Source organism: Rhamphochromis sp. 'chilingali', assembly GCF_963969265.1.
Source record: "Rhamphochromis sp. 'chilingali' genome assembly, chromosome: 10".
Classification (NCBI taxonomy): domain Eukaryota; kingdom Metazoa; phylum Chordata; class Actinopteri; order Cichliformes; family Cichlidae; genus Rhamphochromis; species Rhamphochromis sp. 'chilingali'.
The window spans coordinates 33548135-33572598 of record NC_137937.1 but is presented as its reverse complement, the minus strand read 5'-3'; the positions used below and the strand labels follow the sequence as shown (position 1 = coordinate 33572598).

At 42.1% G+C, this 24464-nt stretch overlaps 2 protein-coding genes across 3 annotated transcripts; one reads left to right on the top strand and one right to left on the bottom strand.

Moving 5' to 3' along the window:
• Positions 1-17027: 17027 nt before the first annotated feature.
• Positions 17028-19973, bottom strand: LOC308404696 (transcriptional regulator protein Pur-beta). Its single transcript, XM_080894856.1, has one exon. The coding sequence runs from the start codon at positions 19513-19515 to the stop codon at positions 18598-18600; it is 918 nt and encodes a 305-aa protein (XP_080750982.1). The 5' UTR covers positions 19516-19973; the 3' UTR covers positions 17028-18597.
• Positions 19974-20119: 146 nt separating this feature from the next.
• On the top strand, positions 20120-22299 carry h2az2a (H2A.Z variant histone 2a; the record flags this gene model as incomplete). Of its 2 annotated transcripts, XM_080894858.1 has the most annotated exons (5): positions 20120-20261; positions 21227-21304; positions 21425-21538; positions 21670-21799; positions 21920-22299. In XM_080894858.1, 5 exons carry the CDS (start codon positions 20259-20261, stop codon positions 21979-21981), a joined length of 387 nt encoding a protein of 128 aa, XP_080750984.1. In that variant the 3' UTR covers positions 21982-22299. The 2 variants fall into 2 exon arrangements, with proteins under 2 accessions (XP_080750984.1, XP_080750983.1); XM_080894857.1 differs by lacking the exon at positions 20120-20261 and having other exon boundaries at positions 21221-21304.
• Between the last annotated feature and the right edge of the window lie 2165 nt (positions 22300-24464).

Sequence of the window (24464 nt, the reverse complement as noted above, 5' to 3'; positions counted from 1 at the left end):
TAGGATATTTGCTCAGCAGCTCAGGTCCACATTTGTTATATACATGCTCTCTTAAGTTGCAGTCATCCTTCATCACAGTCTTCTCACCATCATCTAAACCTGCTGCTGATGGATTTTATCAGACAGCAGGAGTGGAAACACTTGTATCATCAGAAACGCTAGAAACACACAAGCATTGCACACTCCATTGACTATATAAGCTGAATTTGTGCATCTCAAAAAGGGTTATTTGAAATAAATTTTAAAATCACTGCTTACTTTTAATTTAATTGATTTAAATGTTAATAATGCACATCTGGTTTTTAGCATATATAGTTAATATTAGTCAGTCATAAGGTCACAAATGTACCTTAAATGAATTCAGCTTAGCCTGGTCACACCGAGTAATGGCCATTATCAATCTGATTTAATGTTTTAATATATATATGGGAAATAATTAGGGATTATTATAGCGCTATATATTCATTAAAATTGTTTAAAATAGTTTGAACAACCTTTTTCTCACTTGAGGAATAAATCATTTACTGGGTTGCAGGCACAGGACATAAATCAGTGTATTAAATAATTCTAAAAATAAATATATAAATAAATATATTTACTAGGGGTGCAACGATATTTGTATCGATATTGAACCGTTCGATACAGTGCTTTCGGTTCGGTACGCATATGTATCGAACAATACAACATTTGTAATTTATTTTATCAACTTTCCTTCTGACGATGCTGTCTGTGTTGAGCGCTCAGTGAATCTGCGTTCGACTACTCCGCCTAGGCTGCACTGTCGAGCGCAGATCCACTGAGTGCTCAACACAGACAGCATAGTCAGAAGGAAGAGCGCAGGGCAAGCTAGCAAGACAGAAGTTAAGCTCTCCAGATCTGGCGTTTGGAATTATTTTGGTTTTCTTTTTTTTTTTTTTCTTTTTTTTTTTTTAAATGACATCAGAAACAGCAGTATGCGACATTACGTGATGGCAGAGCTTCAGTTCATCCTTTGTCATTTTTTTTTTTTTTTTTTTTTTAATAAATAGGACAGGGGGAATGAATGAGAGAAAGAGGGGGAGAGAAAGAAAGAAAACCAAAGGGGAGAAGAGACGGTGAGAAGGGGGGGGAAGAGAGAGAGAAAAAAAAAAAAGAACTCCTGGGTCACCTGTATGGAGAAAAAAAAACAAACAAACAAAAAAAACAAACAGAGGAGACAGCAAACAACAAAGAGTAACATAATAATAGAGAAAACAAAGCACCATCACAATAAACTAGCTAGTCATAGATATCAATATTTACTAAATAATAAACGATATTGTGCAGCACGCAAGATAGACAGCGCACAGTGTGCTTTGAGGCAGCAGCCAAGAAAGCTTTAGTCCGCGTCTGTGAATACCCATGTGTGCATACCTGTGTGGATCAGCATGCTTGCATTCCAAAGGTTTCTCCATGTAATGATCTGCTAGGGAGTGTGGGGGGGCCACAGCCCCGTCCTCCAGGGTGTGAAGCAGGTATGGAGGAGATCAAAACTCCAGACATCCAGAGGCCCCCAGAACACAAGAGACCATGGAAGACCAACAGAGGGGCAGCCGCGCCACTGTTCCAGTAAGAGCTGAGGAGAGTCCCAGATGAGGGCTCGCCCAGCAGCCGCGGAGCAGAAGTCAGGGGGAGTTGCAGTGACGCGCCCGTGAGCTCCGCCGGCCCCCAGCTGTGCCTGAGTGACCGAGCCCCAGGCCGAGAGGCCGGGGGCACCCCACCTCCAAAGGGGCCCGAGCGAGCCCCAGGCCCCAGGCCCCGACAAGCGGCCGCCAAGGAGTGAGCCGGTGTGTACCCGGACGCCCACCCCCAGACACAAAGAACCACCAACACACCGACACCTGAGGGAGTCCGCCACCGGCAGGGGAAGTGGTGGTGGGTGGAGATAGGCCTCCAAACCTTGGAGGGCCTGAGGTGTCCCCAGAGAGGTGGCGTCTGATACCCAACCTGACATATAGACACAGACATACAGGCACACACAGACACAAACATCCATTCCCACCCTCATGCTCTCATATGCACTCACTCCACACTCAACCAACGTGGAGACAGACATAAAGAGACGCTGTACACACAATCACACTCCCCAAGCGTACTCTACAAACCGGGTCTAGGTACCCTTGCCCCTGGAGGGGGGAATTGCACCCAGACCCAGGTGGTGTTACCCTTTTCCCTGCGGTGGGGAGAGGCAGACCACCCCGACTCCGCAGCAGCAGGGAGGCCCCACACCCCAGACCGCAGTCGGACGGCCAACTCCTCCTACTAGCCCTCCCGCTCCAGCAGGCCGCAGAGAATGGGGGTGGGAGAAGACTCCAAACCTCCCTCCACCCGCTCATTGTAGTGTTGATGCATATGTGTTCTAAGGTGCAATTAAAACCCAGGAGGGCATGGAGCTACCTGCCAAGGAGCAGCAGGTAAGCGCATAGTCCCTCCTGCTAGCCCTCAATGACTAAGTGTATTTAAAATTGAGAGGTGGGCAACGACGTCAGGGGTGAGGTATACACCCTGATGGTGATTTGGACTCCGTGATTGTGCCCACCCCCAAGATCCTATATGTATGTGTAATGAGAGTGTGAATAATGTGAATGTCTAAGTTGTGGGATAAAATTGAGGCAGAGGCAGCCAGAAGGGGACGGGGGGGGGGGGGGGGGGGGGGGGGGTAGCCTCCTCTGCACCCTGGTGACATACCCCCACTCCAAGGCCCTGCATGTGTGGGTGGTTGTGGAGGAGCGGGAAGAGGGAGGCAGCTGGAGATGGGGAGGGAAGGAAGGGAGGGGCAGGTAACCCCTCCCTGGGGCCAGCTCCCCCGCTGACCCCAGTAGGCACCCCCACCCTCCGCGACCCGCCAGGGAAGGGGGGCCCAGGCCCATCAGACCGGGGCCCAGTGCAGTAGCGCCCCCCGGCTCCACAGAGCCCTGGACAGTCCACCCAACCCCACCACAGAGAAAACTGCACCCACCCCACCATCCACACATCTTCCAGACTACATAAGACGGTAAACGCCCAGGCTGAGATCTTCCTCCACCTCTCCTGTATCTCCCCCTCCTGCAGAGAGTTCCTGAAGAGAAGAAAGCTCCTGCAAGATGTGACCATCCCCCCCACCAGTTGAAGAGCCCCCCAGGCGGCTCGACGCACCGGCGGCACCCTGCTCCAGGGCCGGGCCCCCATGCACCCACCCGCCCACAACCCCGGCAACACACCAACCAGGACCCAAGCCCCCGAGGCCCGGCCCGGGCCCCAGCCCAGAGACGGAGCGCCCCCAGAACCTCACGCCCATCCCGGACCCACCCAGGGGCAGCCAGGTTGCCAGGTCAGTAACCCACGTCCGTCAGCACAGACCCTCCCCTAGCCCCGCTGCACGCAGCCGCGAGGAAACAGTCACCTGAGAGCCAACAGAGCCCCCAACCGGACGTGACCGCTACCCCGGGTTGAGCTCCCCAAGGAAGATGCCTCCGGGGAACCCCCCGACGCCCTAAGCCTGTCCCTACCCCCTCACCAATCACAACAGTGAAGGCGGGACCAAACTATGACCCCCCACCCCCACTAGGTGATGGAGCTGATAAAAGGGGCCCAGAGCAATTGATCTAATGTGGTGGCAGAGGCTGTATCAAGACTAATGTAATCTAATAGATAATTTCTATATTGGTTAGAATTAAGATTATTTTTATTTTTCCAGTTCATGAGGACTGTTTTCTTGGCTATGCATAGGGCAGTGAAGATCATATGGGCTATATTCTTTTCTGAAGTGACATTATCTAAGCTGCCCAGTAGACACACTAAGGGGGAAGTTGGAATGTTACATTTCAGACACTTTGATAAGTCTTCACATATCTCGCGCCAAAACTTTTGCACTGGTGGACAGAACCAAAGAGCGTGGATGTAATTGTCTGGTGTATTGCCTTGACAGTGTGAGCAGTTGTTGGAAGATGTAAAGCCCATCTTGAACATCCGATGACCTGTATAGTGCACTCTATGAAGTATTTTGTATTGTATTAATTGCAGACTGGGATTTTTAATTAATTTAAAAGTTTTTAAGCAAATCTGAGACCAGAAGTTTTGGTCTAGGTTGACTGATAAATCTGCTTCCCACTTTGCAGTAGGAAGTGATATTGATTCATCTAATTTAGAAAGTGTTCTGTATATTTTAGATAATAATTTGGGGGATTTAAGAGTAAGAAAATGTGCCGCACTTAGTGGTGTTTGTAATTCAACTTGACTGAGGTTAAATTTCTTTTTTACTATGGATTTAATTTGTTGATATTCTAAAAACCTTGTCTTGTTGATCCCATATTGTTCAACTAGTCTGTCAAATGGAATAAATTCTGTTCCCTCTAATATATGTTCTAAGTATTTAATTCCTTTACAACTCCATTCTGGGAAATTAATCATATTATTGTTTTGTAATATGTCAGGGTTATTCCAGATAGGTGTACGTTTGCATGGGATTAATGAAGACTCCGTTATTTTTAGAAACTCCCACCATGCTGTTAGAGAAAAGCTGATGTTGATACTTTTAAAGCATTCATGTCTTTTGATGTTTGAGCTAATAAATGGTAGGTCTGAAATCTCTAGATCCTTGCATAGTGCCTGTTCAACATCTAGCCAGGGCTCAACTAAGAAGGTATGTTTTAACCATTCTGAGATGAACTGAAGCCTGTTGGCTAAGAAGTATTGGTGAAAATTAGGCAGATCTAATCCTCCTCTATCCTTGGTTCTTTGTAGCGTTTTTAAGCTAATACGCGGGGGTTTATCTTTCCAAAGGAATTTGGAAATATATGAATCCAGAGATCTGAACCAATCTTGTGATGGTTTGTTAGGGATCATCAAAAATAAGTAATTTATTTTTGGCAAGATCATCATTTTTATAGTGGCGACCCTTCCCATGAGTGATATGGGTAAAGATTTCCATCTAGTCAGATCGCCTTCTACTTTCTTTAGAAGTGGGATGTGGTTTAGTTTAGTTAAGTCTGAAAGCTTAGGAGAGACATTAATACCTAAATATTTAATATTTCCGGATTGCAGTGGGGCAGAGGAAGAATTATGGAAGGAGCAGTTAATGGGGAGAACTGTAGATTTTGGCCAGTTAATTGAATAATCTGAAACTCTTGAAAACCAGTTTATTAAAGTAATTACCTCAGAGAGGTTGGTTTGTGTGTTTTGCAGAAAAAGCAACACATCATCCGCATAGAGACTGATTTTATGTTCTATGTTCTTACATTTTATTCCCTTAATTGTTGTAGCCTGTCTAAATGCTGCTGCTAGAGGTTCGATAAAAATTGCAAAAAGTGAAGGGGAGAGTGGGCATCCCTGTCTGGTGCCCCTCAGGAGACAGAAGCTGGAGGATGTCTGGTCATTTGTTCTGATACGAGCCGTTGGGGAATTGTATAATATTCTTATCCAGTTTATGAAAGAGTTTCCAAAACCAAATTTGTGTAAAGTTGCGAATAAAAATTTCCAATTAACTCTGTCAAATGCTTTTTCTGCATCTAGAGATAATATTATGGTTTCGATGTTTTTATCGTATGAGTAGTCTATTAAATTAAGTAATCTACGAGTGTTTGTTGAGGAGTGCCGACCTTTTATGAAACCAGTTTGGTCAGGATGAATTAAGAGGGGGGTCATTTTCTCTAATCTCTTTGAGAGAGCTTTGCAGATTATTTTAAGGTCTACATTTAAAAGAGAAATTGGACGATAGCTTGAGGGAAATAAAGGGTCTTTGCCTGGTTTTAGCAGGAGACTAATGTTGGCAGAATTCATATTTGGTGGTAGTCTGCCCTTTTCCTCGATTTCCTGCAACATGCTGTGGAATACTGGTGCCAAAATTGTCCAGAATTCTTTGTAGAATTCTGCAGGGAAGCCGTCTGATCAATTTCATTTTTAGATGGGTTTATTTGTGGTGAGTATAAAGTTTCATAGAAATCCCTAAAAATGTTGTTTATTCTTCCAGGATCATATATTGTGTTCCCCGATAAATCTTTAGCAGCACATATAGTTATTTTTTCTTTATTTATTTTTAGCTGGTTAGCTAGAAATCGACCTGATTTGTTACTGTGTTCAAAATTCTGCAAGCGAAGTCTTTGTATAAGGAATTGTGTTTTTTTATTAATAGTTTCATTTAATTCTAGTTTTGTTTTGCATATTTTGTTCAATGTTTCCTGATCTTGGTGGGACGCGTAGGCTTCTTCTAGTGATTTGATGTTTTTTTCTAATTCCTGAATATTTTTGTTTTCTTCTTTCTTTTTGTGTGATGAGAAAGAAATTATTTTACCTCTCATCACAGCTTTCCCTGCTTCCCATAGAACAGAAGCAGATATTCCGGGAGTGTCATTAAAGTCTAAATATGAAGTCCATTCCTTTTTAAAGTATTTAATAAAGTCTTCATCTTTAAGTAGTGATATATTAAATCTCCAGTTTTTACTTGGCGTAGTATTATTCTTGTGCATTAGTGTTAAAGATACAGGAGCATGATCGCTGACAGCTATAGGATGAATCTCAGTGTCTGAAATGTCACACAGCAGTGAGCTGCTGACCAAAAAATAATCCAGACGAGAGTAAGAGTGATGAACATGCGAGAAAAAAGTATATTCCTTACTGGTGGGGTGAAGAGAGCGCCATGCATCGCAAAGACCAAAGTCGTTCATATACTGTTTGATTATATTTGTGGACTGCCAATTACGCTGAGTTCCTGTTGTGTTGAGCCTATCCATTTCTTCATTTAGTCCAAGGTTGAGGTCACCGCCAAGAATGAGTGTGCAATCAAGGTGTTCAGAGAGTGCACTAAAAAAACCGTGGAAGAATGAGGGTTCATCAACATTTGGACCATATATACTAACAATACATAGTTTTTTGTTCAATATTGATAGTTTAATAATTAGAAATCTACCCTCTGGATCTATAACTGTATTTTGGTTTTCATGTGACGTATGACCCTGAAGGTAAGCGAGTCATGGACTAAAGTAAAACAGTATGTTGGATGTGCCGTGCAATGCTCAATTACATGGGTGGGAGCTAGTGTGTTAGCGCAGTTAGCTCGTTAACGTGTTTGCCGTCTAGCCCCATGCACGGGGCAATCGGCGGTAGCTCGTTAACGGAGATTTGCCGTGTTGTGGCGTTAAGGTCATTTCAACGAGATTAACCTGAAATCACTAGTGGGAACACAACGAATATGACTGCACATTTACGCCGACATCATCCTAGTGCAAAGACAAAAACAACAAGCATGCTACTAACTTTAGCCGAGTCATTTAGACAGCTGTTAGCACATGATTCTCCTTATGCTGCTGAGAATATAGCCCAGAAGAAGCAGATAGTATAGCTTTTATTTTGGAAAGAGACATTTCTCTGTAATAAACTCTCTTTTCCAAAGATGAGTGATTCCTCAATCAGATACAGGGCTTGCAATATCGCTAGCCCGACGTCCTGGGGCTAGCGATTTTTTTCAGTCGGGCTACCAAAATCTATCTCTTCCCTGCCCGTCGGGCTATTGTAGGAAGAAAAATATATGTCAATGCTTTTGCATTCTTTCAGAAATGTAGCTGGGTAATTATGTCATTGGCATCGGTGAGCCACTGTCAATATGTGACATATTGAAATCGCGTTTGAATTTGCGCTTGTTTTTTTGCTTTCACTTTGCAATCGCGCGAACTGTGTATAGAGAGCGACAGCACTGATCTGTGAGTGATGAAAATTTGTGCACCAATTCCTCTGACATCGTCTTATTAATCGTTAGCTCACTATGCAAACATGACAAGTGAAATCTCCCGCAGCAAGCTTAAACATGTGAGAGGTTGATCGCGCAGAGAATCGCTGAGCTTATGTGAGTGCGTGTGTAAAAGCAGGAGGATATATATTTCATTTCTTCTGAGCCAAATAAGACAGGTCAGGGTGAAGAAGTGACAGCCAAAGAAAAGCTTACCACAAAACGGAGAAGTTATGACAAATCAGACTATAAGGCAAAAAGAAAGTGCAGCTTTATGGTTTCATGGACAAAAGAATTTCTGTGGCTGCAATATGACGAGCTAAATAACCAGGGCTGCACATAAGTGGTCCACAGGTGCGCATTCGCTGTCAAAATAAAAAACGCGCACAAGGGTTAGGGTTAAATTTAAAAACTGTACTTTTGAGTTAAAATATATATTTATAATTTTAATAAATGACAAATTAAAAAGGCATGAACATTTTTTTTGTATCGAAAAAATATCGAACCGTGACACCAAAGTATCGAACCGAACCGAACCGTGAATTTTGTGTATCGTTGCACCCCTAATATTTACATATTTCTAGTTACAGTAAATCTACAAGGTGCGTCCAACTCATAAGGCTGACAGAAACATGAAGAGACTTAATGAATAAATTAAGACAACATCTGTCTTTAGGGCTTAGTCTTAAAAGCGTAGCATTAATTCAGATAAGCCCTGAAGTTAAACACAGCTGATCACTCCCAACCTTCATCAGCTTGACCCGTAACATTCTACGTATCTACCAGCAATTTTGTTAAATATACTTGTTCAGCTGCTTGTTAATGCAAACCGCTAATCAGCCAATCACAGAATCGGATTTAGGCGTGTAGACATGGCCAAGACAGACTGGGGAAGAAAGGTCATTTTTAAGAGACTTTGAACATAGCATGCCAAATCACAACAACAGTTGCTTCAAGATGCTTTATAGTGTAAGGTAAGACCCTACAAAACTTCCTGGGTAGGGAAATAAACCTGTGTGTTGTTGGAGTCAAAATATGTAACATCTTGTTAGGGCTCTAAAGCCCATATGCAGGGTTGCTTCAACTGATTGTAATCACTAATTCTGGCTCATGGCTCTTTCCAAACAACCGCTATAGACCATCTGCTGGGACAGGGGTTTCTTCTGGGTAGAACACTCAGCAGCTGAGTCATGTCTGCAACGTAATGCAACACACCCATTTTGAAATATACATGTGAAATGTCACACTTTTAGCTTCATTGTGATTCATGATGTTTAGTTGCGATATAGACCAAGAAGGCAAAAAATTGAAAAATTGTGTTTTATAAGGTTTCCAGAAAATCTGAGCTGAAAATGCTTTCAAAACTTAAATATATGTTACATCATATACTACAAAAAATATCCTTTTTGCACCAACAAAGAGATTCCAAAAGTGCTCAGTTCAGCTGAAAATGTTTGCATATCACTGTATGTTATGCAATGTGTCCTTTAAAAATATGAGGATACTGAACATGTGAAGGACAGAAGACATGTCACGCCAAAAAAAAATATCTACAACAGATGCACAGTATTTTATTGTCATGTCCTAAAGAAATAAGAACATAACTCAGCAAAATCATAGCACGATAGCTGAGAAATGCATCCGGTGTTTCATTTGATCAATCTACTATTCACCCACAAATGATGAGTCAGGTCTTATGGAACGATGACTCCAAATTTGAGTTCAGAGGTCAGGAAAGAATTACACAATTCAATGATTGTCTACAGTCATGTTTAAGACACGTAGAGGCTCTATCATAGTTTGGGGCTTTGTTTTCAATTAGTGGTATTTGGCATTTTGTCTAAACAAACTGCCAATGCAGTAAAAGACCTGCATAGAAAAACACAATGGAACGCTATCAGTCATGGATTGGCCTCCCCATAGCCAAACCTCGACATTACTGAAGCAGTGCGTGATCATTTTGTCAGAGAAAAGAACAAAAGACCTCCAACATCCAAAGAAGAGCTTTGAATGTCCTTCCAGAAGCTTGAAGAACCCTTCTTGAAGGCTATTTACACGAATTATGGATTAGTTAGGGTTCCGGTCGCGTTGAAGAAAAAAGATGGCCACACCAAATATTGACTTCCAAGCTCATTAGAACAAATTCTGTTTGCTTTACATGCTATATTTTATGTATTTCCCCTTTTCTTGGCAAATTATAAAGAAATTGGGGTGGCTCAAGACTTTTGTACAGTATTGTAGATACAGATATATTCACATTTTGCATATACGAAATGTTAACATACTTGCATATATACATATCTAAGAACTGACTTAATTATACACATGTGCTGAATTTCTGTTACAACTGGATTTTGAAGTTTGATAAATGATTCATACTGATAATCATCTAAGTAACTTAAGTTGCGTGTAAATGGAAGAGTCTGAAAAGATTCCACTCTTTGAAATGCGAGGGTGTGGTTGTATTATATTTAACTACCTACTCATATAGCAGACACATCTGGGGCTAAACATGACAACTCAGAGCACTTTTGGCTCAGTTACAACACTGGTAAACGGCCCAAAGCTGGACATTATGTCACATGCAGATGTGCGTGGTACAATCTAGGCAGATACACTTACCCTGAATAATTTGTGTCAGCCAAGGTCAAATTAGGATATAAGAGACCTGCACATGTAGGACATAGTTGGACTATTATTACTGCCTGGGTACTAACAGTATGAAGGTGCATTAATATATTCATCATGATTTAGGTTTAATAGTGATTTAATTCCATTGTTAAGAATTTGCAAATAGAGCAACAGTATTTTGAGCATTTTAGACAAGGACTCATGACAAGTTAGAGCTGGTCATTGTAACTGTGAAGCTCAGTGGGTGATCTTTAGTCAATCCATTTTGATCTAGAATGAAACATTTGAGCAATGGTTCAATGAACATGTGACCAATAAATCATCTATCAATATAAAAGTGTTTTATATTTCTTTTTCTGACAGAAAGTACTTAAATCACGCTGTCCTTCACACTGTTTCCTGCACTGATACTAAACATTTTCTGGTTTCTAGACATCTCTGACTCTGCTATAGACAATGAGTTCAGACTGATTCTTGAAGTTGGCTTTAATGTGAGGACTCAGGGCTGTGTGTCGGACAGGGTCGTCTGCAGTACGGGGGCCCCACAGGGAACGGTTCTGGCTCCGTTCCTCTTCACCATCTACACTGCAGACTTCTCCCACAATTCCACCCAGTGCTTCCTGCAGAAGTTCTCTGATGACTCTGCAATAGTCGGCCTCATCACTGATGGGGACGACAAGGAGTACAGAGGACTGACTCAAGACTTTGTGGACTGGTGCCAGCTGAACTACCTCCAGATCAACGCCAGTAAAACCAAGGAGCTGGTGGTAGACTTCCGCAGGCACAAGCATTCTCCACTGCAACCACTGAACATCCAGGGTATGGACATTGAGGCTGTGGACAGCTACAGGTACCTTGGTGTTCATCTGAACAACAGACTGGACTGGACTCATAACTCAGACGCCCTCTACAGGAAAGGGCAGAGCAGGCTGTACCTGCTGCGGAGACTCAGGTCGTTTGGGGTGGAGGGCCCACTCCTGAAGACCTTCTATGACTCTGTGGTGGCTTCTGCTATCTTTTATGGTGTGGTCTGCTGGGGCGGCAGCATCTCTGCTGGGGACAGGAAGAGACTGAACAGGGTGATCCGAAGGGCCAGCTCTGTTCTAGGATGCCCTCTGGACCCAGTGGAGGTGGTGAGTGACAGGAGAATGGCGGCTAAGCTGTCATCCCTGTTGGACAACGTCTCCCACCCCATGCAGCAGACTGTGACAGCACTGAGCAGCTCCTTCAGTGGGAGACTGCGGCACCCACGGTGTGGGACGGAGAGATTTCGCAGGTCTTTCCTCCCCACTGCTGTCAGACTCCACAACAAAGACTTTAACTGAACAAACACACACATCCACACATATGCAATAACACTAAGTGCAATAATCTTTTCTGGCATCGTTGTATTTTTACTCAGTTGTATATAGTATTCGTATTCTATTTTTATCTTATTGTATATTTTTATTCTATTTTATTCTACTGTATATAGTATATTATTTTATTCTATTCTGTACAGCTGTGTACTGTATTTATTCTTATTGTATTCTAATTTTTGCGTCATAACTTTTGCACTGTCCACTTCCTGCTGTGACAAAACAAATTTCCCACGTGTGGGACTAATAAAGGTTATCTTATCTTATCTTATCTTAATCATCAGCTGAGATGCTGCTTACACAACAGAACTGTTAAAGTAGTGATGCTGACGTTGTGTTAATGTGTGTAGACAAAATGCTCTATGACAGAGCTTCGTGTCACTCAGTGGTCAAAATACTGTAAGTCTGAACTGGTTTCATCAGGAATTGTCATGACCTTGTAGGAACCATAGTTGTCTGTCTCTCTGTGCTTGGTATGCAACAGTCTCCTGCCCAGGGTGTATCCTGCCTCTTAGTCTACAGCAGCTGGGATAGACTCCAGCACTCCTGTTACCATGAACTGGATATCAGAAGACGATGGACATACTTGACATACAGCCTCCTTCTGAAAATATCACTTCCTTTTCTCATCTACTCACATGCATCACCTGCAAGGTGGACTCCATACATGCATGGATACATTTCGCTGAGTGTGTCACGAGAGGCAGAGGTTTGGTGATGTCTTTAACCCCCACCACCTCATAGAGATCCAATCCACTGTCTTCTTCATCACCTCTCACACTTGTCTGCTTTGAATGATGGATGGGCAGCTTAGTGTGGCTTGTATTTCTGGAGCAGGCCATCAGGACACCAGCACCATGTGAAATAATCCCTTCTTCCACTGACACCCAGCTCAGCATGGTATTACATGCCCTTGAGCTGTACTCTCTCTCTCATTCTCTCCCATTAGTGCTCCGTCCCTCTTCGTTTAGCCTCTCTGCGCACTCTTCATCACTCTGAGCTCAGGGAGATCATATAAACTGGCTAACCCATGGCGGAGGGGGTGGTGCTGTTTGTGTGAACTTAAATGTGTATGTGTGGATGTAAGGCCCATGATGTTCGGATGAACTGCAAGGTTAGAGACAGTGGAGTACAAAGCAGGATTTAGCATCACTGCTGTGAATCACAGAGTGAACTGTGCTGCTGCTAAGCATCAAAGAGACGTACCTCCTGAACAGCTGCAACGATATTTGGGAAACAAAATGTGGTAGCAGACAGCCTGGAGATACAATGCATCATTACTACAAAGCTGGCACATTAAATCCGAGTCGTTCATGTTGTTCATGAATCACTGAGGTCATATTGAGGGTTTACTGAAAGTATGAGGTGCCTTTTTCAGGAAAACATTGAGTGCTTCTGATCCTTTTATTTAGAAATTGTGAAACTGGAAACGTAATCACATCTCTAGTTTGATCCCACAGAGCTCTGGCTCTGCTCTGGCTCTTATCATTTCCTCAGCGGCAGTCCTGACAAATCCTGATGAAACCAGTCCAGACGAAGCAAAGCAGTGCATCACATAGAAACGTCACTCTGAGCTCAATCAATTCGCTGACACGCAGCTGAACTGTTAGAAACCTCATGATTTCACAGCTTGACTCCGTAAACACGACCTCAGCTGATGATTAATATAAACGTCATGAACTGAGTTTTTTGAACAGAGTAAGGTTTCCATTACCCAGAAACCAGAAAAAGCCAAGCAGCTTCCCATATACATGTTCACCACACTGCACTGTGCTTTAGAGTAATATAAAAAGGCTCACTTATATACTTGCATACGATATTAACACTAAATAACACAATACTGTGCAAAAGTCTTGAGCCATACCATTTTTATTTTTATTTTGCTAGGAAAATGTGAACAGTAGTCTTCATGAACTGTTATCCAGGCTTCTCGAAGGAATTCAGAGCTCTTATTTGTATATTGAACTTTTATTCCTTCCTTCTATTCGCTCTCAAGATGATCCCATGCTGCTCAGTAACGTTGAGTCAGGTCTCTCACTGATAGGATTCCATTGTGCATGTGTTTTCCCTCATATGCTTTTGCTGTATTGGCTGAGGGTTTGGGATCATTGTCATGCTAAAAAAAAAAATGAAGCTGTTGCCAATCAGATGCTTTCCAGATGGTAGTGCATGGTGGATCATAATCTTTAGTTTTCTGCATACACTACTGGCTGTAAGGCATTCCTAAACCATGACAGAGTGTCCACCATGTTTTAAAATGGCTGTACTCACTAGTGAACCTGTCTCCGGACCTCCTCTGAACATACTGATGATAATTTCTCCATAAGATATGTTTCCTTTGATTTTCCGACGGTGTAAGTGACTGCACGTCTGTTCCAGTTAACACTTTACTTTCTGAACCATCCTGGTGTGAAAGTGTGCTGTAAGGAGATTAGCTGGAAACTAAATGAGCCCGGATATACCTCATATAGAGGGATAATACCTTGGTCGTATGACTTATTATTGGAGATTATGTATCAGAATTTCAGGAGCGGGACCACGCCTCCAAACACACTCCTTCCAGTTGTCATCTATATAGGTTCCCCCAGTTCTGCAAACTGTTCATTCTCGTTTACGTTCCCCACCCTCCTTGTTTTCAATTCTTTAACTTCTTCACTTCTATTTAGTACATGGGGATCTGCCAGGCCCAGGAGCTGTCGCCAGGCCCATTCAAGGCCTTCCCCAAACCGGAGCTCAATTCATTTAGTAGGTAAAGCATTCACCTTTACCTATTAAAACGCTGTCAAGCCTAAAATGAGAATGTGGGCCCAGCTAGTGAAATGCTTTTTCAACTCACTGGTTAGCGCTGTTTATCCCCCCCCAAAAAACAAGAAAAAGATTTAAGTCAAATTGCGTATTGTAGGTGAAAAAGAGTAAACTAATTAAAGAAATTCATTTTATTTCAGAAGTCATTAGGCCTGTATGGATATCTATTTTTAGGAATTTTTTTTTTTTTTATAAGATAATAATAAACTACAATAAACTATCACGTTATTTAACATCACTTTTCTGCCTATGTGGGTTCTCTCCAAGTACACCAGCTTCCTCCCACAATCCAAAGACATTCATATTAGACTAACTGATGATTGGCAGTAGATCTGAATCTGAGCATAACAGGTTGTCCGTCTCTCTGTGTTAGCCCTGTGATATACTGGTCACCTCTTCAGAGTGTACCCTACCAAGCATCCAATGACAGCTGGGACTGGCTCCAGCCCTAAAATGGAAACTAGATAGATGGATGAATGTTGCTGCTTATCTTAATCTGCCTGTTGGAAGTTCATTATTATTATTTACTTCTTCCTGTCAACAAGGTGTTTAAGACATTCCTCAGAGATTTGCATCCAGCTTTACATGACAGCACCACACAGTTTGTTTTTTTTTTGATGACCGCACATCGCTGACATGGTGACATGGTGTGCTATCCTGCTGGAATAAGACATCTGAAGATGAATATGCTGTAGTCATAATGAGATGGAAATTGTCAGCAATAATGCTCAGATATGTTGTTAAACCACGATCAGCTGATGCTAAGGGGCCCAAATTAATATATAAGGCATGATGGATCCATGGTTTTATGTTGTTTGCAGCCAATTCTGACCCTCCCACCCGAATGTGGCAGCAGAAATCAAGACTCATAAGAGCAGGCAACATTTTTTTAAGCTTCTATTGTCCAATTGTAGTGAGCACGTTTGCAAAATAGGTTCAGTTTACTGTTCTGTAGCAGTTTCAATGTTCAGCATATTGCGCATTTATATATGCTTGTCTAGATACCTCGGTTTATCAACAGTTGATTATTTGAGTTGCTGTTGCCGTCCTATCACCTTGAAACAGTCTGGCCGTTCTCCTCCGACAACAACAAGGCATTTTCACACAGGGAACTGGATGTTTTCTGTCAAATTTTCTATCAAATGCATTATCACTGCAGTTGATACTTTAGTGTAAAATTTATTTCATTTTTATAATAGACATCTTAAATACAGATTATGTTTTATTGTCCCATCCTCACCACTCATGACGAAGGGCTAGAAACCATTGTACTAAACTGGACTGTGCACAAAACAGACTCAGCCTTGACTTGTTACAAGAGAATAAGCTGCAGTCATACCTATATACCAGTACGTAAATTAAATAATAGAATACTTCTTCTACTGCTGATAAAGGGCTTCAAGGACTGATGTGTCATACCACGTCATATCATGTAACTCCACAAATTTTAAATGAAAATTTTTTAAATCATCTTGAAGCTACAGCAGGTAACTGTATCAGATTAATAAAGGTATTTCTAAGTAAATTCTCTCCTTGCAGCTTCTTAAAAATCTGAATATTTGATAGTTTTCTTATTATATTAAACTGAATATCAAGTTTTAGACTCCTGTTCAATCACACCCAGCATTACAAGGACATATTATTGACGTCTGCATAGTAATGAAAGCATTTTTGATTATATTGCTGAGACTTTATGGGTTTAGGTAGCAAGTATATTATTTGCTGTCTGTCTTTTGTTTTGGGAAATAAAACAAACAAACAAAAAAAAACACCACACCTCTCCTGAGCAAAAAATCTTTTTTTTTTTTATTTCTCGTTGAAAGGAACTTGGTAGAATACAGCAGAACACACATGACTGAAACAGCTGCCATTTCACGTAACACAGTACAGGAAGAAGGATGTAGTTCAATCGCATGTGTAATATCATATATAGTATACTCATATCAATAGAAAAGAAAAAAAAAAACTATTGCTCCCAGGTGTTTATTTTTTTCATATGGCATTTCTCTGCTGTGTTGAAGTGGGTAAAGTAAAATTCAACGAGAGGTTTTGCACACCAAAGGAAATGGGACAATGAGAGTGACATTTCCCAGAATATGTGGGAAAGTTGTGGCTTTTTTTTTTAATTAGGCTGTGAAGTAAACTTTCTTTTGTCTATTGCAATGCAGAAATAAAACTTTAAACCGCTCTCAAAAAATATGGATAAATACCATTATACAGCAATCAGAATATGCAAAAGAAAAGAACACAAGGCAGCTCCGCGTAAGAGCAGGCATGCAAAAATGATCATATTTTAAAAAGGAGCACTAAAGACGAAATGTCGATGACTTCAGGTGTTTATGTTTGCGCCATTTGGCAACTGATGGAAAGCCAATTCATGACAAAACATGGGTTAAAAGGTGTGGACTGAAACGAGGGGACAACTCGATGCTCTGTAAAGTGAACTGGAGTGCTGAGTGTTTGCTGACAAACTACTTCAGTGAAGTTGTTTCTATAAATTGCTATAACATACTCTGTTATCAATTTGTTGTACTCTCTTTAATTTCCTCTAAGGAAAAAAAAAAAAGACATGTTAGGAAAAAAGCAGGTATGAAATATCACCCTGGACATTTGCATCCAAGTTTAGTGTTTTAAATAAGCCACTTTAGGCAGCATTATCTATTAAATGTCTCGTATTTCTAAGACATATTTTAATATATCTCTTTTGAAAAATAATTCTATCTATACTTGATCTTTTTTAGTAAGTAAATCTCTTCCAGTATATATATTTTTCTTTATGTTCCTTTAGGTACAGCACCCCATTATGGGTTTTAGTTTTCCAAAAGCACCTAATTTATGTTACAATCAGACTGAATAATACTTCAGTCATTAATGGTCTGAGTTCAAGATTAGAGGATCCAAATGGTGAACCCTAAGTGAGTCAACAAGATCAATACCCTTGAGACTGTAGCTCAAGCCCGGCAATATTAAGCTTTTTTTAAATTCGTGACCAGTGCTACAGGCCTGAGCTCACTGCGTCCCCCTTTGAGAAGAAGGTCACAGGGGTCAGACGTGGCCATGCATCTTAGGAGACATCATCAGTTGCCACAGATGGCTCAGCTGCAGCAACTGGCTGACCAGATCTGCACCCAGAACCTCTTGAGGATGATGCACAGGCACAGGTAGTGCTGATATATATAGATATATACCCCAAAATACAGATGGGACTTGCCAGCCCTGAGACACAACGAGCCACGTGTGAGCAGGCCACACCGCAATTCAGCTATCGGAGCAAGAAGTCAGCACCTGAGGAATGCCCAGGAGGGAAAGTGGAAGGGTGCAAAACAAGGAGAGAAGAAGGGTGGGAAGTCATTTGAACTCATTTGGATTGTCTGTAGAATCCAAATGAGTCGTGTGCTTGTAACAGATCACCTTACAGGGAACCTCACTGGGCTGAGAGGATGTCCGGCGATGCCAAGGGTGCCACCCCACTCCCATGTAGCTGAAACTGTGGCTCTGAGCGTTGTGGGTCTGTCTGGGCAAGCTGTTCATTACAGGTCACTTTAGACAAGAAACACACACAGCCATGGTGAACGGTGCAGGTGCTCTGGCTCACTGGCACACTGCACCTGCTGGTTTGGGTATGTAACATGTTTCACACTTCCTTATTATCATCACACAGACTACAGGTCAGCGCCAGGTGAGCTCTTACCATTTGATGTCAACTAGAAAGTGGTACCGGTAATCTACTGCTGTGTCTCTGCCAAACTTAATTTGCTGGGCTACATGTGAGGTCATATGGACAATCAATATATTTATATTTATATATATATATTCATATATATTTTTTAAATCAAAAGGGAAATCTCATACAGGAGCTGACTACTGCAGTCTGCACTCAATTAGCTATAACATCCACCTAAACTTTATAACATTATTCTCTTATATAGACAGTAATTTCTCAGTCAAATATACTTTTTTTTTTAATTATTTAACTCCGGATTCATTTCATCATGCACAGAATAGTCGTTCCTCTCTCTCCGTTTATATCCAGGCTTTGCATCATGTTGTCAGCTCCATCACAAATAGCCACCACTCCTCTCTGCATCAATCGTCGTCCACATCGTCTCCCTCCGACTCCTCTCCGGCTCTCCTCTCGTACATCTTATCCCGGTGCCTCTCCTGGATCTCTTTCATTTCCTCGGCGTAGCGGCTGAACGCTCCCCCGAACTTGCTCCACGCCTTGAAGGGGATTGTTATAGAGTTTCTGTAACTGGGCTTTACTTCGCTCACCCGCAAGAAAACTCCATACTTGTTGGATCCAACGTCAAAGAAGAACCGCTTGGAGTCCACCATGATTGAGGTGCCCTCCGGAAGCTCGCTGTAGCCCCCGGCCCCTCCGCCACCGGCAAGCTCTTCCTCATCTCCCCCGTAGTCGTCTATCAACTTGGCCAAGGCGTCACGGAACTCTATTAAGCCTTGGGCCGGGAGTGCGATGGTTTGTCCAGCCTGCAGGCCAGCACCGGGAATGCCACCCACTCCGACTCCGAAACCAGGGCCTCTATTGACGGTCTGTCGGATCCGGAGAAACCGACCCCGCTGGTTCTCCTTTAGGTCGAGGTAGTATTTTCGGTTCTCACGCACCAGGAACTCGCTCTTCAAGGCCCGTCTAGGCCCGGTGTCATCCCCACCGGAGGACTGAGCAATCTGCTCCGGAGTACTAGGCCCAAGTTGGGCGTAGTGCTCTATGAAATCCCCCAGGTAGTCACGGAACTCCGCCGCAACTGACATAGAGAGGGTCAGCCGACTTTTGGAGCCGCCAGCTCCGACTTCGGCGATTTTGATGAACCGGCCTTTGGCGTTCTGCTTTACGTCAAGATAGAAACGTTTATTCTGAATGTCCAGCCGCTTCGACGCCAGTTCCTGGGTCTCCGGTTCCCGCTGGTAATGCTGAAACCCGCCGCCTCCACCCCCTCCGCCACCGCTGCTGCCACCGCGCTCACTACCACTATCCCCATCCGCCATCTTCGCCACCAGCAGCCCGTTTTCTCTGCGTATCTTTGACCCCCCACCCCCCTTGTTACCGAGCTCACGGAGGCAACCGGACGCTGACTGCTGAGCTCCGGTTGGCTGTTGTGCCTGTCAGTTAAAACATCAGACGAAGAGCCCAAGTTTTCATTCGCTATTTCTCCTGCCTGTCAAGACAACGTAACGGCTTTCCAGATGACATTCGAGGAGATACTGTATTTGCAATCCATAACTGCTTATTGATTATTTGTAGCATATGTTCAGTGGAGTACATGTCATTTAGAGATCATTTTACAGCCATAACTAATTCATGTATGACGCCAGTAGAATAATATACACGTTTGAAGACGTTATTCGTGTCCTTGCACTGAATTTCATGGATTTCACTGAATTAATCCGAGCTATAGCCCGCTTTGTTATGTATTTTGTACGGTTTTAGGATGGATGTCCCTGGAAGGACACTACACACAAACACACAGTCCCGCCTACTTCGTGGTTTCGTGCGCAAAGACAGGCACGACGAGCTTAGGGTGGGGGATGGGTGGAATTTCTGCAAAGGGCAAGGCTATTGGTTTAGACTGAGATTCGAAGTAACAACGCACTCTCCTATTGGCTCTCTCGGCTCCCACGAGGGGTTGCATGCAAACGATTTGCGAAAAGGTTTATTGTTTCTTTGCTTTCGGGAGCCGAAACTGTTTGGAATCTACTCAGCGCTACAATAAAATAACGCGTCGGGAAAAATGGTATGTGAACTCGGGGTAATGCTCAACGTGTTATAGGATATATTGCCGTTTTTTAGCTTGAATAACTGTGCAGTTGTAGAAAGTCCTGCTTTGAATTTGAACTGGGGAAATCCGCGCAGAATGTGTGTGGTTAACAAGCTTGCTAAGAAGCTAACTGACAGCTAAACCATTAGCATTATCGTTACCGTAAGAAGTTCGATTCGTGTGGATTTTCGGCTAAAAGTAGACTGCTTTTAAGCTTTGAGTGTTTGTTCCGAGTTGTTTTGGGTATATTTGCAAATTTTTGGAGGTGGGTCGCTCATTTAAGAGATTAAACTGCTCTTTGAGTCGGTGTAGCCTGTGGATGGTGCTTTAGCAGTAACTGCAAGCTAACTTTAGCTAGTTCGTTGGCTTAACGGCTGGTTAACTGTTAGCTGCTGAATAATTCCTTTAAAATAAGTCTGCAGGTGATGCAAATTAGTAAAGACTACTTTGTGTTTTATTTGAGTCCAAGTGACTTTGTAAGTCCAACTTTCTTTGTCAAAATCTCTGAATGAAAACTTGACCGCTGACGGTCTTAAGGCGGCGCGTCTGTTTTGTTTGTCGCGGGGTCACTGCCAGCAACCTGCTGACAGGTTCTCGTATTTTTTAAAGAACGGAGTCGTTATTGTCTCTATTAAATCGGTTATTTTATCTTTAGGGTGTATACTTGCTGTTTCCGGGGCCGGTTAACGTTGCTACTTTTCATTTCTGTTTTATTTTTGATTGGCGGGAAAGCGACAACTGTTGAACCGGGCGTAACGTAAACTACTAGAACAATAACACGGAGAGCTCAGCGGTGACTCTCTAATTTATTCAGATTCGATTTTGCTATGTCACTTTAAGTCTTTTATTTTTCATTTAATACAAGTCAGGCGTATTCGTTTCACATTTGCTTCCACTTTCTGATTTCATCTTCTTCTTTTCCGTTTAATCACTCAATGCAGGCTGGTGGCAAAGCAGGAAAAGACAGTGGCAAAGCCAAGGCGAAAGCGGTGTCGCGCTCCCAGAGAGCTGGTCTGCAGGTAAATGTCAATCATTTGTCGTGGTGCAGTTTGTGGCTTTGCTGCAGGTGTTAAACGCCACAGGACGTTTGCTTTTGAAAAAGAAAATTGGACCACTATCTTACTTCTGTTTCCTGACAGTTCCCAGTGGGTCGTATCCACAGGCACTTGAAGACTCGCACAACCAGCCACGGTCGTGTAGGAGCCACAGCAGCTGTTTACAGTGCTGCCATCCTTGAGTACCTCACCGCTGAAGTAAGACTTCCCATTCCCTCCATTTTAAACTTTGTTTTGATTAACAGTGTTACTTAATGTCAGCTTTGGTTGTTTTCACTGTAGCTAATTTTTTTGTTGATATGAATCCTTGTTTCTTTGTTTTTTTCCAGGTACTAGAGTTGGCGGGTAACGCCTCCAAAGACTTGAAAGTGAAGCGTATCACTCCTCGCCACTTGCAGCTGGCCATTCGTGGTGACGAGGAGTTGGACTCCCTTATCAAGGCAACCATTGCTGGAGGAGGTGAGCTGGCAGTTTTCTGGACTGATTAATCGATATTTTATATAAACCATCTGTGTACAGATTGTATTCTATTTACAGATTATATATGTAAATCTCATGTACATTTCCTTTTGCTTTCAGGTGTCATTCCCCACATTCACAAATCCCTCATTGGGAAGAAGGGCCAGCAGAAGACTGCATAGATGCCATGTTGACCAGAAATTTGGGGGCTTGGGCTTTGAACGGACCAGGAGTTCACCTTTGTTCTTTTTTATTATTAATATTATAGCAAACGAAGAGTGATTGTTAGCATTTGTGTTTGTTATATTTACCAATAACTAGATAAAAAGTACAGAAAACCCCTTAAAGACAGTAAACCCTTTGTATGTTAATGTAGAGCGTTTGACTGGGGAGTTAATGATTATTTGAAATGGTGGCAGTGAATTTGTTTGATTGGCCTGGCTCTGTGTAATGTTTTATACTGAAAAAACAAATTGTTAAACTGTTTTTTATATAAAAGATCTTGTTTTGTGGTTATTTTCTCTGAAGTTATGATATTTACTATGACACATTTTTAAGGAGAATTTCTTTTTTGAAAGTAAATTGGATAACAGCTAAATAGTAAAATGGTGCTTCTTTTCCTTTTGACTTACTGTAAAAAAAAAAAAAATTGAACTGCACAAGAATAGTGATGTATTAAAAGTTACTTTTTTTTTCTTACATCAAAATGAAATAACGTGTTGTAACCGCCTGCTACAGTGTTTTGTCTTAATGTTTACAGCAGTTGAAAAAATGTGTTAAACTTGAAACTACGTATTAACAGTGTAATCCTCAGCTAATTGGGAAACACTGATTGTAAACTTGTTGCCTCACTGTGGAACACAAGTCCTGCCATTTGTCAGCTACATATCACCACTGGGTACATTCAGTACTCTGATACTTTGGGAAAATAAGTAGAGGATAAGTAATCAGCGCTGAAAACATTTGTCTACACTACCAAAATATATAGGCATACTAAAAATATATTTATATTCCCCTTCTAAAAGTCCATTTCATTTTTAACGTTCAGATTTTGGAGCCTTTTTTTCTTTTTCTTTTTTAAGCTGTATTCAGGGAAATGACTTTGCCTATTTTATCTTTGAATAAACACCATTGGCATGTTATCTCTGACTTGGTTTGAAACATAAACTCATTTATAGAGACTGGAACATTACGTGTGACGCTGCAAATCATGAGCATAACTCCAAATATGCTTTCACATTGACTTATAGTCGTATTTTGGAAACTCCAGAATGGTTAAAAACAAGACTGTGCTCTTATGACTCAAAACAGCAGTACCAGATAAAAGCTTTCTGCATAAAAATAATTTCAGAAAATTAATGTTAATATAAAATCCAATCAAAACTAAACTATAAAGTAGCTTACGTTTCTGAGATCTTATTCAAGTTAGAAATTTCAAGTGGTCTTAACACTGGTTCAGGCTTTTATGTCAGGAGGGTTATCCCCTACTATTGCCAGTTACTCCGTACACTAAATAAGCCTGTTCTTTTTTACATTGACATTAATAATAATTTATCCTACAGCTAAATATATCTCCACACTGAAAATACCCCGAACGGAAAACATGGGAAAGTTTTCTAAAAACTACAAATCGTCTATTTCAATTTATATACCATCAGTTCTCTTAACATTCTTGTAAAATTTACTGACAGTTGTTTTAATTGCATGATTGTTATGCATCACTAAGATAGAGGGTTTTACGACATGTGATCAGATATTTAAACCTGCCTTAAGTTCCATTTAAAAAAAAGTGGGCAGTGATTGCATTTAATAGTGATGCAATCACTGCCCACTTTGATAGGAACCCCTGTTCCACTGTTTGTTATCTCAAATATATAATCACACATCAGCAACTTGATGCATTTAAGCATACAGACATGGAGAAGATAACCTGCTCAACTGATCATCAGAATGGAGAAGAAAGCTAATTCAACTTTGAACGTTGTTGCTGGTTCCAGATTGGCTTATTTCATTCATTCATTCCATTCATTCGCTTCCGCTTTTCAGGGTCGCGGGGGGAGCTGGAGCCTATCCCAGCTGTCATAGGGCGAGAGGCGGGGTACGCTCTGGACAGGTCGCCAGTCTGTCACAGGGCCAACACACAGGGACAGACAACCAGTCGCACTCACATTCATTCACACCTAGTGGCTATTTGGATTAATCAATTAACCTATCCCCACAAGCTGCATGTCTTTGGACAGCGGGAGGAAGCCGGAGTACCCGGAGGGAACCCACGCAAACACGGGGAGAACATGCAAACTCCACACAGAAAGCCTGATGATGGAATTGAACTCAGGACCTTCTTGCTGTGCGGCAACGGTGCTAACCACCGTGCCACCGTGCTGCTGGCTTATTTCAATATTTAAGAAATTTCTGATCTGCTAGAATTTTCCTGCACAACCATCTCTAGGCTTTACAGGAAATGGTTAAAAAAAACCGAGAAAAGTGGCAGTTTTCTTTGTCCCACTGACAAAGTGGACAATAGAAGAATGGAAAAATGTTGCCTGGTCTGATGATCAGAATAATGCTTCTGCAAGCATCATGTAAACGCTACGCCATGAGTATTGATGCCGACCACGTTCTTTAAGATCGCAGCATGCCCATCTTCATATGGCTCCTTCCAACA

Bases quoted from the DNA above. Each gene is read 5' to 3' on its own strand.
- LOC308404696 (XM_080894856.1), bottom strand. From the start codon at position 19,515: ATGGCGGATGGGGATAGTGGTAGTGAGCGCGGTGGCAGCAGCGGTGGC.